General features: G+C 36.6%; 1 protein-coding gene across 1 annotated transcript in view; it reads right to left on the reverse strand.

Annotated features, from left to right (window-relative positions):
* GREB1 (growth regulating estrogen receptor binding 1) overlaps positions 1 to 14,877 on the reverse strand; it is a 59,969-nt gene extending 45,092 nt beyond the window's left edge. Inside the window, exons 1-6 of the mRNA XM_074922096.1 lie at positions 14,721 to 14,877; positions 9,620 to 9,742; positions 8,698 to 8,874; positions 1,916 to 2,098; positions 1,457 to 1,600; positions 1 to 126 (exon numbers count right to left, since the gene is read on the reverse strand). Coding sequence (XP_074778197.1) covers positions 1 to 126; positions 1,457 to 1,600; positions 1,916 to 2,098; positions 8,698 to 8,874; positions 9,620 to 9,742; positions 14,721 to 14,877 — 910 coding nt within the window. The remainder of the gene's footprint in view (positions 127 to 1,456; positions 1,601 to 1,915; positions 2,099 to 8,697; positions 8,875 to 9,619; positions 9,743 to 14,720) is intronic.
* Between the last annotated feature and the right edge of the window lie 3,164 nt (positions 14,878 to 18,041).

The following is an 18,041-nucleotide window of genomic DNA, read 5'->3' on the forward strand; positions in this document are numbered from 1 at the left end:
CTAACACCGAAGGTCTTGTCAGAGCAGGCAGGCTATTTTTCACCAACTGTTGCTTAGGGGATTCCTTGCCGTTATAAACTGCTGAACTGAATGCTGCTGCTGAAGGGGTGTGATCTATGGCTGCAGCTGGGAAGAAAAAAAACAAAGTATTTACATTAAACATTTCTAGGTCAAGATCCCTGGTTGATAAAATAAACTGATCACTTGATCATTTACTTTAATAGAGCCATCGGGATCTGCTTAGAGAGAATACAATGATGAATAAAACAAACAAAAAAATAAAAATAAATTTAAAATAAAAACAAAAAAGATGAATAAAATAAACCAGAAAAGAAGTTCTGATCTCATACCAGATTATTGCTGTCTGACTCATAGTTAAGTGCCTGGGTAAAATCAGATTCTGCAATTAAATACCTATATCAGATCCTTTAGCTTCTCTGCAAGTGGACTCTAGCTCTTACATGAAGTTTACTCAGGAACCAACTAAAAGAACGGGAGAGGTTGTTTAAAATTTACTAAAAATCTCCTAAGCCTCCATTCCAAATTGACACCCTCTTTCCAAACTTCTTTTTAACTATGCTGCATTAAAGAGACAGGTTTTCTCAAGGCTATTATGCTTGTAATTAATGTAGCCTTTTTCTATATGTAACCTTTGACCAAAAAAAATGCCAATCTGCTATTATGAAGAGATTGATGATTTGTTCTGGAGGGGTACCAGTATTCCAGATCACAACTATATAACAAGCTTCTATCTCACAGAGAGAATATAACGACAAACAGATGTGCCTCAGTTCTGTGTGAAGCTCTGTAATAGTCACAAGACACTAAAGAGCTGTTTTCATTATGAAAAAGCTTAGAGAAATCACTCCATTCTCTATCATCCATCACCTTTCATTTATGTCAAGCTAATGAAAAAGTAAATGATCATTAGTTTGGTTTTTAAAATTAAAGACACTTTTCTCAACAGACGAAAAAATTCAAGAGCTTTTCAGCTGATGACTACATGACTACATGATGCCTGTAGTAAAGAGGATTTTGGTCATAACATAAAATAGACTGGATCAGAAGAAAAGCTGAAATGACACTGGTTCATGTTACAGACATTTGTCATCTGTGACCAGACAAGCAACAACTGGAAGAACACAATACCTATTCTCAGCAACTTTAAAAATACTGGCTTTTTAAAAACTTTGGTTTGCCTTAGCTATGACCAAGCTGCAGAACATCTATTTTATTATTTGCTAACCTTTTATGCATAAACCTGAGAGGAAAAAATGAACAGCAACAAGCCTGCAAAGTAGGATTGCTTTCTTTTTTTGTAATGTACCTCTAAACATATTTAACTTCTTTTATGTGGTAGTGTGCTTATTTGTCTTTCCATTCACACACACAAATACGCATGCACAGAAGAGTACGAGTACATGGAAACCCAGCATGTTTTCCCTCTAAGCAGTACCTGTTTGTTGAGTCCCAGCTGGAGCACCTGGGTTTGCTGCAGGCAGCGGCTCACTGGCGGTGCTTCCCGAGAGGCCCGAACTTTCTGGCAGCTGGAACAATGTGCTTGAGCAGGTGCTGGATGAAGACTGCCGGCCTCTGAACTCTTAACAAAAAAGAAACTTCTTATCCCCTGACAACAGTGGCATTTGCTTTTCCTCTGCATATTTGATTAGATAATTTCACACATTAATTACTTAGAGGCTACAGAAGTGGAAGGGAGGAACTGATGTCTTCAGACATGCCATCCTCATGTTAGGTCAGTGAATTGCTTTTTACAGCTGCTCTAGTAATCACCCAGCTTTAAAGAGCCTTTCTTTCAACTGCTGTGTCTTAGGTTTTACACGGACGCCAGTCCCTACGACAGCTAAACTTGGATGATGAAAACCAGAGTTTGAGGAAGACAGCTTCATTATCTTACCTGCCCCTTTCCAGCAGATTACAGATCCTTTGGTCAGAGCTCCCTGCGCATTCCTGACCAGATAATACTTTAAGTGTTTCTGTTTCTTGGGCTGAGTGGTCAGTTTAAGATTAATGTGATTTGAGAATTCTGTAAAGTAGCAGAAACCCTTCTTGCCACAGCCAACACAATTGCCAGAGAAGCCTGATAAAATAAACAATACATATAATGCAGTGAGATAGGTGGGTCACTATTAATAACATCCAAACAAACTCCTTCCTGAAGAAAAGCTGTATTTATATATTTTTCAGAGTGAACTTTTTATCAACATTTTCCTCCAAAATAAATTACATCAAGTCCACTGTATTTCCCTTTTGTTATCAGATTGCAGGAACAGAGCCTCATGTTTACAGAACAATTAAAATAGGCCATATTTTTCATTTTATCCTACCAGAAAAAGATCACAATTCCTATTTATTACCTACTTGTAAAACATTAAACCAGTCTCTGACTGAAGAATACTGAATCACATGCTTAATCCCAGCCCTATTCAAAACCAGAGAAAGTACATCTTCACTTCTGTTTCAGCTTTCATTGAAATAAACCAAGAAATTAAGTCTCAAGAAACCAAGTATATTTAATCTATTATATTTAACTAGATCTAAGTACCAAGTACCTACTACAGATGCTTTTTTAGAGAGGAAAAAATACTAAAGCCTTCCTGGGCTATTAATGTAAAGTAGGGTTCTCCAATTATGGCTGGACTGTGTTAGCACTTCACAGCAGTTTAAACTATTTATGATTAGGGAAACAAAGCGTCTGCAAGTTTATAGACATAGTCCTTGCACGTAAAGAAGCTTATTGTACTCAGGCTTGATGGGGCATTTCCAGAGATACTGCCATTTCCTCTCATTCTGAGATACAGTTTGAGCCTCAAAGAGGGGCTCATAATGGTGATGTCATTATCACCATAAATAAAAGGCATTCCTTGCACAACTGACTATCTGCCTTTTGATTCTTAAACACCTTTTTTTTTGGTCTATTTTCCGAAGTATTTCCTAAGAAATTTTCATCTTGCTTCAGACCAGTGCAACTGTCTGAAAATACTTATTATCTACAAAGAAATCCTATAGTGTGCAATTATAAGATAATCTTCCACATGTAAATTTTCTCTCTGTTCCCTACATGTGACCTAAAGCATAAAGTTTTCTTCTATTTTAATCATGTCTAATGATCATTTTTATGTGTCATCACAGGAACTGAAATGGAAAGGGTATGTTCAGTGAATTGGAAAATGGCAAAAATAAAGGAAATATATTTCACATAACATATGGACAATAACATTGAAAATAAATAACTGGAGTAAAGAATCGATAATATGGTGAATTAAGAGCCATTTATGAAAATTATTATTTCAATCACATATTTCAAACAAATTAATTTTTCAAATTAATGGTCAATACCTTTTTCCTTCTGTAAAATAGAAGCACTGAAATATAATGCTTTGTAAACACCTGCTGCTTGGTTTACAACCCGAGCACTTTCATTAGTTCTCAAATGGCTCAGAAGAATTTATTAAAAAACCTAAATTCGTGTGGAAATTGGTCTGGTAGCCATGGGAACAAGTGGCTAACAACTATTGAAAGCTGTCTATTATCTCTCTGATCCTGGTCGGTAGGATGATAAAGGTCATTATGACTCATAAAATCAGGACAAGTCATGACTCTGCAGAATCCTCTGTGTTATACCAGTCAGCACAAAAGCATCTGTCTAACATCACAGAACCTTCAGTAGCTGCAATAAAAGCAACAACAAAAGGAAACAAAATTAGAATGGATGTGGCAAAAGCTGTAGAGTTTGCATGCATCTTATGTAGATTAAGAAATCATGAAAAATGCTTTTGCTAGTAAATGAAAACTTCCCATACATTTGGCAGCATGCTGAGCATGACAGCAACACTGCAATTTTTGCCTGGTTGACATTTACAAGCCCTTACGTGCTTTAAAATACAAGCAGGAAGGGACCATTTCCAAAAGTAAAATAGAAGTACTTGTATACTTTTTAGATTTTATCATTTTTCTGGGAGTGTCCAGCAACTTATCAAAGCCACAGGTAGAAATATTTGTTCAACAGAAGTTGAGCAGTGGACATAACAACTTTTCACGTGCACTTTAGATCAGTCATTATTAGTAATTTTTGTAAATCATCATCTGCCTAAACCAGATTTAGCAATAACTTCTGCCTGAAATAACCTTTTGCCCTAATCACATATTTTTAACTCTGTGAGATCTACTGGAAAATTAGTTTACACCACATATAGCATACAGGTGAGGCCTAAACAGATTAAACAGATCTGAGGATTAAACAGATCTAAATTCTCTGCTTGTTTTGAAAAGTCCTTGGAGAACTTTTAGAAGTTTATTTTTTAATTTTTCTTTTAAGTCAAACTATCATCTTTCCCCTCAAGATTCCCCAGCTTCTCTGATTCACATTAAGAGTCTTTTCTTGTAAGCTCCTGCCAACACCACTTTTCATTGCATTCATTCTGACACTCTCTGATGACAGCCATTGCATTGTTAATGCAGCTTAACCCTGACATCACAGATAGAACACAGCATGATCTTATAATTCCAGTGAAATGCTGTTGAATCATTACTCATTGCAGGGCTCTGCCAACCTCGCTCACAGCACTTTATGTAGCAGATTGAGTAACACGGAGAACCCAAACATTTCATCGTCCTCCTTCCTCTGAATGCCCTGTTCATATGCCATGGCCCAAGGCAGCAGCTGACAGAGGGGACAGCTTGTTTCATAAACAAGCTGCATTAAATATTCTTCCATACATTATAGATAGGACAAAGGTCAGAGGAGTCGGGGCAGCCATAAGGTGACTCAATATATCTATGTCATGGGATTGATTTCACAAGAGAATTAGAAATCAATGCCTGGACTTTAGGGGCTAAAAGCCTTTCACCTTTAGGTCACCAGTGCATATCCAACTCAGTTCAGTAGTGACTTAAGGCTGTTACCCTCTCAAGACTGTTTAATCAGAAGGTCTTTGACTGTATCTAGTATTTTATCATATGCATTTGCTTGAATCTGCTCACCTCACAATCATCAATTGCCCATAATTTATAAAGCTCCTCCACGGTAGGCACCCTGTGCTCAGGAGAAGAACCTTGGACTAAAAGGGTATGAAACCTGACCTACCTTCTCAGTGGGGAGATGGTTCCTTTGTGAGATTGTGCTAGGGATAAAGAGAGGACTTCAGGACGGAAGGCTATCCATCTAATGTTTCATAATCTAATCTTTCATAAATTGGCAGAAAAATTTCTTTCTGTTTCTCTTTCAAATGAATAACAGGCTTTTAAATGATGTTAATATTTTTGTGGAAAGTTGGCAGCTTGCTTAAACAAAGAATTATAATATTTTCAACTTTTCAGCAAAAGTATTTATTCTTTTCAGTTCTACTCACAAGAAAAAGCACACATACACTGACAATGCTCCACATTTTTCCCACCTACTCATTCTCACTCCATTAGAAGACTAAAGTCCTAAATTCATAAAATAAATAAAATCAGTATGGTCAAGCTGAAGAGTTCCATTGTACAGAAACTCACTGTTGTTACAAAAGCCCAGTAGAACATTGCACATTTTAACAGAAGCAGCCACAATATTTTATACTACGGTATTTTCATCTTATACACAGCTTACAATGCAAGCAAACTAATCTTTACCTCTGTCATTCTGACCTCAGGGACCCACTCATTTAAAAAAAAAAAAAAAAAAAAAAAGATTTCTTATTCCCTGCTAGGAAATTGGGCAGCTGTTTGGTCTTTTGGGAAGGAAAATGATGAGTGAATAGCTGCTTCATTTACCATGACACATCTCCTTAAGAGTAAGAATTGGGGTGGTAGAAAAAAAAATAAAATTAAAAAAAAAAATAACCAACCAAAAAAAAAAAGCAGAAGAGAAAAAACTTTTGGGACTGGTACATGTTAGCTGCTTTATTAGGAAACAGTAAATATTGCACTATTACAGAAGTGCTTCCTTCATCTAAGCATTCCTTTGGGTCACATAAAAGCCAAGAAACACCTTCCTAAAGGCAAAAAGCTGAATCGGTTTTGCACAGTAGTTAAACCTGTGATCTACCTTGATTAACAAAGTCATATGAGGTACATGCTCAGACACTGAGAACTTTCTGCTTGCCAAAAAAATAGTCTTTTTCAGAAAATGGGATATTTTTTTTCCTATGGAATAATATGTCAATTGTAAAAACAAAGAAACAAAACAACGTCCAACATATATGCCTTCATGGTGGGACAACTTATTAGCATAATCAATATATTGGTACATGCCCCAGAGGCATATCAACAGCCCCTAATAGGAACAAGACCATAAGTCAAAAGCTGGCCTGGAAACTACCAAGACATTTCCTGTTTTCTTCTGGAATTTTTGTAAACTCCACAGGCATCGTCACAAACATATGCAGGCAGATCATGAGAAATCAGGAAACTACTGCGTAATTCATTAGTGTCTTCTCCCTTCAAGTTAACTGTCTTGGAAAAAATTACAGTGCCACAGTATATTAAGAAAAAAAGCATGAAATTAAGCAAAAACAATGGGGCTGAAGAGTTACAAGTGATGTGCCTGTATCACCAATAAACCTTACCAAAAGCACGGTATATAATCTGGCTCATGATGATAGCTCATTTCAATTCAAAATTAATCCAATTCTATTTCCCTCTAAACTTAGAAAGGCTTGAAGGAACCACTTTCCATGTCCTTTCAAAAGGCCAACATGCTTGAAGAACAGCCTAAACTCAGAATACCAAAAATAAGCATTCTACCCTGTCTTTAAAAGCAAGATAATAAAAAGAGTTTCCCTTCTTCATATGAAATGTTTTCAACTTAAATCTATCACAAGACAGAGGTCACTGTGTTACACTAATAGACAAGAGAATTTAAAGCAAGAAGGTTCTGTCTTTTATCTCACTATGTGTCTGAAACCCTGAGACTATTCATGTCTGCTTCTAATTTTACTTACCCTGATTTGACTTGCATCAGTGTATGAAAAATTCCTATCTATAGTATGATCTATTGTATGAATAGTATGCTATTCTCATGTCAATAAAATATAATGTATTTTTTCACTAGATTAGGGACCAGGAACAACATTTTATTTCCAGCTACCAGATGAAGATTTTGGATCTTAAAGTATGTAAATTATTTCATATTTAAGCTTCTTACAGAATACATAAAAGTCATCCTACAGAATTAGTAAAATTCTTTGCTAAAGAATGTGATTCATTGGCGTTTAACTGTATAACAGCTGAAAATAAGCATTTAAATGGTTTCAGGAAACTAAAATGTATTAAATAAGCAAGCTGAGGATGCAAGTAGCATAAAAACCTTCCAGTTATGTTCCTGTTGCCTTTTTCTGTTCTTGTTTAGCATGCAATTAACAAATACACTACTTCCTCTCTGCTAACAGCCTAAGGAGCTTAAGCTGTTAATAGTGCTAGCACTGAATGACTTGAGTGGTACAACATTCCTGTCTTTATCTTTAAAATGACAACACGTGGGTGATTTACAACCCTCTAAATTCTTTTACAATCACTGGTCAAATGTACTGTGACCAATCCAACTCTGCAAGATCACATGAGGGAAGAAATTACTGTACATAGAATTACGTTATCCAGCTTCACACTACACTGTCATCCCAAATGCCTTGAAGAGATGCTCAAACTGAGATAACAACTGAGGTCACATCATATCCCCCAGTCTTTGTAAAAGAAAACCATTAAAAGACACAACAAATGTTTCCTTTTTGCTATTTATAGGTCGGACTGGTACACAGATATATGATGCAGCATTTTTTGGCTAATTAAGAAAATAATACATAAGAACCTGAGTGTGCCTGATTGGAAAAAGAGTTCTCCCTCCGATTATATACCACTTTTCCCAATATAAAATCTATTTTAATTTAATCATTTAAACTTAATCATTTTAATAACTTGAATATTCAGTTTATTCATTCATATGATTGCAGATCTTCCCTATTTGGGTTGATTTGGATGAGGCTAATGACCATCAGAAAGGCTATAATAAAACTAGATAGGAGGACCTAGCTTTATGTCAGAAGTTAGACTTTTAAATAGCTGAAAAGCAAGAAACTGAAGTATCCTACAAACAGTATTATTCAAACACATAGTACTACCTGATTACACATAGAAGAAAAATTTCAACTTATAATAATTCATATTTTATATTGTGATAACAGCAAAAAGTCGTAGGTGAGGATCCAGAACCCATGCTATTGTTCAGACAGTGGAGAATATTACCCCTATCTCAAAGAGATACATCCAAAATGTCATGTTTTGTAGTCCAAACCATCATCAAACTGTTTACATGCATATAGTAGCCTGAAAGCTCCACTTTAACAGACCTACAGTCTCTCCATGTCAGTATTTGGAAAGCTAAATTAGAGACAGGCAGCAGTTCAACTAGACCAGTAACCAGATGTGCACTTCCAGGAACTAGGACATAAACCAGTCAGACAACGATTTTAGCCTTGGACTAAAGGATAGAAGGTGATGAAGCATTTTTAATGAACTGTCTCACTCTGTATCTTTCCAAAGCAAACAGCCAGCTCTGAGTTGTTATCTTGTTGTGCATCACCATTGAGTATTACTGTAGACATGGAACAGAAATAGGATCTGCTGAACTCACTCTGTAAAAAAAGACTAGCTATTAATTATAGCCCACAGAAGAATTCACTTACTGCAATCACATACACTTACCCAACAGGGCATTGCGCCCATTGTCATCTGGCAGGAATCTTTTATCCACAGCACACACTAAAAGGTGATCAGGTAAATTTGGTGACTTTGCACCAACAAGTAAAAACCCTGATGGTACCTCAATATGTTCATTGGAAATTGAAACCAGTCTCAAATCTTTACCAGCCTGGCAGAAACCTAGAAAAAATCAATTCAATGTATTTTAAGTTGACAAGATTTTTTTCATTTAATACTCACAATTGTCTTCATTAAAGGACTTCCTATATTTTTAATGAAAAACAAAGTTGTATCGTCTGAGGTCAAGGGCAAACTAAGAGATCATTTTCTTCCCTGCCTTTCGGTCAGCCATAAACAGATGCTACCAGTACAATAAACAAACAAAAATCTGAAAATGTACGGTGAAGTTTCTCTTGATGATGTTTTACAACCTCCATACTTATGGGATTATTTACTAACATCATCATAATTTAGGTCAGATATTCAAAAATGGAGATAAGAGTTCTCAATATCTGGTGAATTTCACTGGCTTTTCCCGTGTTTTCAAATATTTTTTACAGCAACATTGAATGAGGTAAAATTTAAATAGAAAAGAGCAAATTACCACATTCATGTTAGCAAATGCCATGCCTGCAAACTCAACCTTTTAAAGGTCACGTTGTCTAAATGAACAGAAGTTCTGCCCTCATGCCAGGCATTCCAACATAGATGCTTATCTGACACACTGGGCAAAGACCCTGTCAAGTGTAAAAGAGCCACCAAGAACAATTCCGCTTTATCTGGGAGGCATTGAACACTGACATTTTTAGGATTTCTGTATCTTGTATACTATCTCATTCTGATGAATTGCAGGGGAAATGGGCCCAATCCTACCTTATTCCACAGGGCAAACACCTTCTGACAGCATGTGTATTGGATTTCTTACCATCAGTAGTGCAACATCCTTCTGGAGGAGGCTTCATCTGGTAAGAAACGGGAGGACTACTTGATTCTGATCCTTCTTCCTCCTCTTCTTCTTCTTCTTCCTCATTATCTGCTCTGCTGCCTGCTACAAATTATCATAGTATAAATGACTCAGACAACATAAAACATAGGCAACAAAACAATGAATGAACAGGGTGACCCAGTTATAGAAAGTATTACAGCAAACTGGATTCTCTCCTCTTGACAATGACTTTACTGCTGCCAACTCTTAAGATATTTGTTGTTTCCTTAAAGCTCCAACTCCAGTCATGCTTACAATAGAAAAAAACCCTTTTAGCTTCTGTGCAAAAAAAAGTTCAAAAGCATGACCCACCTGCACCTGAGAAAGTAAAAAATAATAAAAGACAAATAAAAAGAAGCCTAAACTTACGGGTTTTTAAAATTTCATTATTTTTAAGCTAGCCTCATGATTTTTAGAGGGCTAAACTCCTGGTGTTTGAACTCTTGCTGATCAAAACAGTGTAACTGTATCCTTTGTTTGTATTATTAGAAGCCAATATAAATCCAAAGCCATTACTGCTTAACACTTTAAAATGTCCTGGCTGCACTCCAAGTACAGATTTTGTTAATTAGGTATTGACCATGTCCTTGATGTTGTACAGGAGACTGAAGAAACGGTTCCTGTTTGAAACTAGGTTCACCACAGATGATGCCACAATAAGAACACCTAATTCTCAGGCCGTCTGTCTTCTACCAGAATCCAGAGTGCTGAGCAAAGTACTGCCACCCCCTGTACAACGTCAAGGCAAGGCAGACATCTAGGAAGATGATTCACAGAAGCCTATGCATGGACTGTGCTAGTCCAGGAGGCAAGACTGAATGCTGGAAGGAAGAATACATGATGTAGGCTTAATTTTTTAAAGGTTTTTAGGTGTTTCTTCTCCAGATTCTCTGCTGTAAACTACTTTTCTGGTGCACCGTCTACCTAAATCATCATTTTTACCCAATGGCATACTTGTTAAGAGAATTGACCTGCATTTATTGGTGAACATTTCAGCCTTTAAACTAGAGACTGCTTCTTTCCTTCTTTCCACCCATAGGGCAATAATTTTTTCATGCATTATGCAACAGCTCCAGCAAAACTTACTGAGCAATAACTACATTCCCTCTTATGGCTCAGACACACTCATGGTAAATGGGACAAAGCTGGCAAGCAGAGGAGTGCAACTACATGGTAAATGGGGAAAACACTTCTATGGACAGGACTAAGGAGAATTTCAGACCAGATCCAGCCTTACATATGACAGAGATAGGGGAAAAGTACTAAGTGAACCCAGTGGGGCTTAAGTCTTCAGCTTGTAGCTTCTTGACTTCTGTAGGGATATACCTGCAGCAAATACAAAGAGCTTTCACTGGCAAGATTGCATGATGAAGGGTTGCAGGTACATGAGAATCAGCAAGAAGCTGAATAGCTGTTTGGACCTGGGCAAGTAAAATAGCAGTTAGGATCCTATGTTCCTTTGTTGATTCAGCTTTTAATCTTGAAAAACAATGAAGCACACTGCAGTCGTCCTGCAAAGCTCAGTGTCCACTTGACATACTCCCTTTGCTTCAGCTGACTTTAGACCAGGCACTCAGAATCACATTGGATATGTTTTTATTTTATTGACAAATTATTGTAAAATCCGCTAAATAAATGCTACAGAGTTAGGGAGGAAGCTGAAGAAACTAAATCTGGAGTTTGGTGACTTGTCTCTAAAGGTTATTAAGACACCCCAATCTAGAAGAGGATTTGAAGGGTATATTTACTTTTAAGTATCTAAACATCAAGCTTCAGTCCTGGTGCACACAGATAAGGGTAGAACATTACACATGACCGTTTTAAGGATGTAGTCTAAAGACAAAAATGCTGAAAGTGAACAAAGGGAAAAGTGAAGCTCTCAGTCTTTGCTGTTTAAGTCTGAGGGTGAGTTATGTGTTCTGACTTAACCTTGACTAACATCCAAATGCAATGCAAAAGGAGTGAATCAGGGTCTCCTCTCTTTCTCCACACTTCCAGCCATGAAGTTCCTTCCTTTCTCTTTGTGCCACCTCTGACACTTACTGGAGCCTGTGCTGAGCCATCCCAGCTTGCTAACTCAGCAAAAAACAAAGCAAACAAAAGTGACTTTTTTTTAACTGGGTTTATGTATTAAAGTAGCTCAGTGGAAGATCCAAAAAATGCCAGAATAGATAAAAAGGGAGAAATGGGAAGATATGACAGGAGTGGGGGGAGCATTGAGTGGGATTTTCCCCTTTGGGCAGTGGTAAACCGTTAGGTTTGTTCAGCCATACAGGTAATTTCACATTAAAAAAAAAAAAAGATACAGACAAAAAATGGAAGTGGACACTAAGAAATAGGACAGCTATAGCACTCTCAGGTCAAAAATGAAAAGAGTACAAGAGCAAATATGTACCTATAATAGACAAGAATGACCTCCTGTCACCTGTAAAGGACATCATTAGGGTTTCTGCTGCTTGTTTTTAAAAAAACCCTACAATTTCTGCTCCCATTTTAAAGCAGGGCCTTTTCAAAGAACTCTACATTTGCCTGTGTCTGTTCCACACCTTCTCTTGTTAAACAATCCCAACAGAACACACAGCCAAACATTCAAAACCAGAGACAAGATGGTGACAAAAGTGGACTCAGTACCATAGTTCTGATATGGTATGTTACAGAACTAGGCAGTTGTCTGGTGCAACTTGATATAACTCCATTAAACCAACAGACATACTGTGAAGATTTTGTCCATATTTTATTAAACTTAAATTTATTCATAGATACCATAAACACCGCTATTTTCTTTAAGTAGTTCTTTTCAGTTCTCACAAAGGATTTATTAAACCTTTATGTTATACAGTTGTGATTAAGACTTTAATTTCACATGGAAAATTCTTCTCTCCTTAAGGTATAAATATAAATTAAGTTCTGGAAATATTTTAATATACATACAATTTTTTCTCAGTGGGACTATTCATAGGGCTGGTATTATCTGCAAACAGTGTCAGGGCTTAAATGAATAGGCACAAAATATATTGTATCCATGGACAGCCTCCTTAAATACAGATCAAGGAAGGAACCAGTTAACCACAGACACAAGTGAGCTGCGAAGTTCACGTCAGAACATGGTGCTTCTATCAGGTGTTGAATACAACAATACTCAACAATCTCACTGCAGTGAAGCCAACTCCACACTGCTGCTCTGCATTGTTTTGCCATGCCATTTCCTACCCTTGACCCACTGAAGTCCCAGTGATATTGGTGGTATAGGACTTGGATGCTAACAGAAAATTAATGCTTGTCATTAACTTTTGAAATCAGCTTCAGACCTCTTTGGCACAGACATAATGCATAGGCTAAAAGATGGCAAAAAACAACAATGAGGGGGGAGAACGGGGGCTTATACAAGACCCCAAGGATGGCTCTCTGCTTCAGATGGCTCCTGGCCCTCAGAGCACAGGAATTCATGTAGGTAGAAGTGGAAATTTTAATTTATGATGAGGCTGGAGTACATGATGCCAGGTTGCAGACCTCTCCCACCTGAGGAACAACCTAGGAAAAACTCTATTATAGGTCCCTTCAGAGATTCCCTTGTCTGAAACTTTCATGAAAGGAATGTTCTCTGCCAGGCTGTTGTGAGACTTTTAATTACAGTTCAATTCTGTTTCCATTAACTGCAAAGAAAACAGAATCAGCCCTTCAAGGTTTGGAAAGTTCTTTGAAAGCCTTGAAAGAAAGAAGTTACAGAAGCGTGAAATTGTGCTTTTGTTCCTGAACAATGCATCTGCCTCTGTAGCATCTTTCCCAACTGATGTCATAATCCATTTTGTGACATCACAGTTGGTTGCCATGGAAAAGTTTATGAAATCCTCATAGAAGGGTGTGATAGATCACACTTTATGTAGGGAATAAGTAGCATATATATTTAAACAATGAATGTATATTCATTATTATGTCCTACATTAGAAAAAAAAAAAGACATGACTAACGATATGTGAGCTGTGAGCAGATTTACTTTTTAAGAAATGTCTCAGCTGTTACCATGAGGTAATAATAAAGAGTTTAATCTCTGCAAAATACTTTTATCTACTACTATTTGGGCTGATTTTTTTTTTTCTGTTACTGTAGATCATTAACCATTATGCAGTTTTCGTTACATATATATCTAAGCCACCTTTAGCAAAGTATGACAGGGAAAGCAAACCTGGTCAAAAGACAAAACACCATCCTGATGACAGGAATGGCTAAATAATGAAATTATTAAACGTAACTTTGCACCAACATGCCAGTGTTCTTCACACACCAGTAAACTCAACAAAAACCGTGAGACCACTACACATAACAGCACACCAGAACACCAAATTGTATCATTAGTTTGCTTCTCAGATCTATACAGTTCATTTAAACTATACTACTTTCAAGAAAAAGAAAAGACTGAGCAAATGAAAGTCAGAAAGCAGGCTTCTCTAAACGAACACAAAAATTCAGTGAGAAATCCCATTTGTTTAATAACAACTTGTGCAGCATTTATGAGAGAACGCATCATAAATTTTTACCTTTGTCACCACAGAATAACTAAAAATATTATGCCCAAACTAATTATAAACCTTCTTAAAAGCTAAAAATATTTCTGCTATATTTATTCACAATGAAAATCAGTTCTTAGCATATATCTTTTAGAAACATATCATGTGTTTACCATCACTTACTGTATAACTTTCAGCAGTGTATGATAAATTATAGGATAACATATTTATGTTCCAAATCTCCAAAGATTTCTCTACACATTTAATGGAACATTTCCTAGTACTTCAATTTATGTATATTGATAAATCTGAGCAAGCAAGTGGCTTAATTTTGTCAAAATAAAAGACAACATAGCTTGTATTTTTAATCCAATTCTAATACATATATATATGTTTGTAGATCATTAAAAATCCAAAGCAAAACTTTAAATACTTTTAGTTTTCTGTATTCTGATTTGAAACGTGTGTGCTGAGCCTTGGGAGAGCGAACAGCAAAATTGTCTTTAAGTAGAAATATGAATTCCACTCTTTCCTACCTTCCAGTGATGACAGTTGCTGTTCAGCTTCCAAATACAACTGAGAAAAGATTGGTCTGGGAACCAGGTTGTTTGAGCGGAGAGAGGCCTCAATAGAATTATGCAACACTTCTTCAAACCGTGTTGTCTTGAGCTGACCAGCGTAAGAATTTCCCATCTTCTCAAAAAAAAAAAAAAAGACAAGAAGAAAAGAAAAAAGATATTTCAATTTTGGCACTCAGAACTCAATCAGTGCATGTTGATGTCAGACTACAACATTTCTCATGAAAGAGAGAAGCTTCATTGTCCACAAAGAAAGGCAAAGGAAAAGAACATTGACTGCAGCAGTCACTAAGCAGATCCTGCTGGTAAATTACAGGAAGTTATCTAAATGTAACAGCTTTCTGTAATTCAGCAGAAAGGCAGCAAGCTTTGACACCTTCTTGAAGATGTGGCTAGAAATCTGATTCGAGTAATTCCTTGATTTATATAGCAATTGAGAAGATGCATTTTCAACAGTCATCTGTTAAACAGCCTTTCTGGTTTATATTATTTGAACAGAATAAACACTAAAGGAGCTGAGGAATTTGCACAGTTTTGCGTATTTATCTCTGCATGGCCCATCATGGCTGAAAACTCATGGCTAAAGCAGTTCAACATATCTTTTAGAGGTGCTGCCTTGTAAATAATGGACCACTGCTGTAACTGAGATATTGTGAAATATAACAGCTTTTCCTTCTCACCTTAAACAATATTTTTCCCTGTAAATATGCTTTTTCTGGTTTTTGGGGTTTGTTTTAAAAAAAAAGAAGGAGATATTATCAATTATCTATTTGATTTTGCATTTAATTATTAGGACTTTACTGTTAGTGAAACAACATAATTTATTAATTCTGTCATTGAGGAGTCAGTCTATTCCAGCTGAATCTCTCACATACTTAACTGCCGCATGCTTTCCACAGTGAATACAATGAACTGGTATAACCAAAAGCCAAGTCAGCTTTCTTTTCCTATTACAAAGTAGCTCTTGCCCTGGGCCCCATGTCCTTTACCTCCTCAAGTAACTGTGAATAGAAAGCATGAAACGCTTCCTGTTTGTGGCAGTAATTCCTAAACACTGAACAGCCCCTCCTCAGCACTGGGTACTGCCTGGGAAATGAGCCTGTTGAGAAGCATCCTGGAGGAATCAGTCAAGCAAAAGAAAAAACTACTGTGAAACCACATACTGCTCTTGATGGAAAAGGGCTTTGAAAGGAACAATATACAAAGTTGACAACCTGGATATCTTTTTATGACTTTGTAAAGCATATTTTATATTATATAATCATATTTTTGTATACTTGTACCATGTTAACACTACACATATAGTATAGTTAATACTATATAATATAGCATATTGATATTATGTAAATGATATTAATAGAAGCACAATAACATAAAACAATGCAGGTATTAATTAAGAACATGATCTAGATTAAAAGCAGGCACTAATGACAAAATATTCATATATATACACGAAAACAAACAGAAAAGTTGCAGTGAGTAGTACTGATGATGAAGGGTAAATGGGAAGCTGCAAAGCCTGTTAGTGATGTTCTGTGTTAATATGGAAGTGAGAATGCATCTTCTCTTCCAACACAAAAAGCAGATTACAGTTCCCTTTCTGCACTGATAGGAACCCTCTGGCTCCTCTTCTTTTAAGTACTGCTTCACCTACACCAAACACAGCTGAAGACAATGAGAAAAGCCTGACATCAGTATTGCCCTTAAAAAGCTTTATCAGAGGTGTATGCAGGAAACCCAAGGTCAAGCACTGAACTGAATTATATTAAATGCTGTTTCTACTCAAAAGCACTAGAAGATGTTCAGTTCTAATTCTAATCTATCTTTCAACCATTGTATTACTGTCACGTACCTTGATAACAAGGACAAATAATTATCAAGATACCTGACAGATATCTATTTCATTTTTTGCTCTTTTAAATTCCTTCCTATATTACGAACTCATATTTTCTCTTGTTAGGTTGGAGGCATCTGTGGGCTCAGGGACCTATCTCTACATTTTCAGGGGCAGGTACAATATGGTTCTACATGACTGTTCATCACAGTCTTGAAAGTCTGGACTAAAGAGAAATAAAAATTCATGAACATGCTCTCAACATGTTAACATTCAAAGTTACACCTTCAGGTAGGGAAACAGCATTCAACTATCATCCATTCCACACACTTTCTTACACAGACTGCTTTATTTAACTACAGAGCCAAAACATGAAAAATTCATGTAACATCCAAAAGACTTTTTGCACTTAAAAAAAAAAAAAAAAATCACTGACACAGCACAAAGAGAATATCCAGAAGTTTGACTGCAGTGGCAGAGGTTTGTCTTACAAAGGGCTGGATTCTACCTGTACTCAACATGACCAGGCAAAGCAGACTGGATGTTTTGCAAACTTATGTACTTCTTGAAAAATTTAATTAAAGCACATGATAAATAGGAAGTTTTTTAATTCATCCAGAGTGAGACAAAACATTCCGAGACAACTTGGAAGCACTATCAGGCAAATAGGCAGGCAGATTGCCTTATGCAATGAAGACTTACTTGCTCTACTGATCATTATCTGGATCTAATGATGACTGAAAAAACACATTTCTGTTTGTAAACTCTGTTCCATAGACATAGTCAGCTATTATTCTGTACTGTTTATTAGGAACAGAAATAGATATACCATTTACAGGGATTTACATACCTTCTCAGGATTTATAGAGCCCACTAGTGGACAAAACAGAAACCCTGTATTTAACCCTGACAAAGGCAGAAGCCAGCATCTTATCAATATGATGTCACAGATAAGGAATCAATGAAGATGAAGTTATTTGTGCAAGGGGTGGGTCCTGGAATCCTTTACAATGTAAGCATGTTTGTTATTCCACTGGGGTGCTAATTTAATTATGTGAATGCATTTGTAAAATGAAACAAAAATATGCTTTCTGGACTTGTACACATGGTAAGCTCTCACGTACCTGTGGGATCTTACAATTACAGTGCCGAACACAATCATAAGTACAGGAACATACTTTGGAAGGTGTGATAAGTATTTCATAGCCATTTTTCATCGTCAAACGCACACACACCGCTGGAACCAGAAAATGGGCATTGCAGGAGTTTTTTTGCCAGCATCAGCCCAAATTTGCCATTCAGAGTGACTGTCAGTTGCAGGAGAAGTTACTTCTAGGAAGCAAGCAAGGGAAAAGCTGTTTCCCACTATCTCTACAATTGCTGACATCCCTTCTTTTCTTTAAAGTGGCTCGGACTATGGTACCTGAATTGTCATTTGCTGACTC

Source organism: Athene noctua, chromosome 1, assembly GCF_965140245.1.
Source record: "Athene noctua chromosome 1, bAthNoc1.hap1.1, whole genome shotgun sequence".
Taxonomy (NCBI): Eukaryota; Metazoa; Chordata; class Aves; order Strigiformes; family Strigidae; genus Athene; species Athene noctua.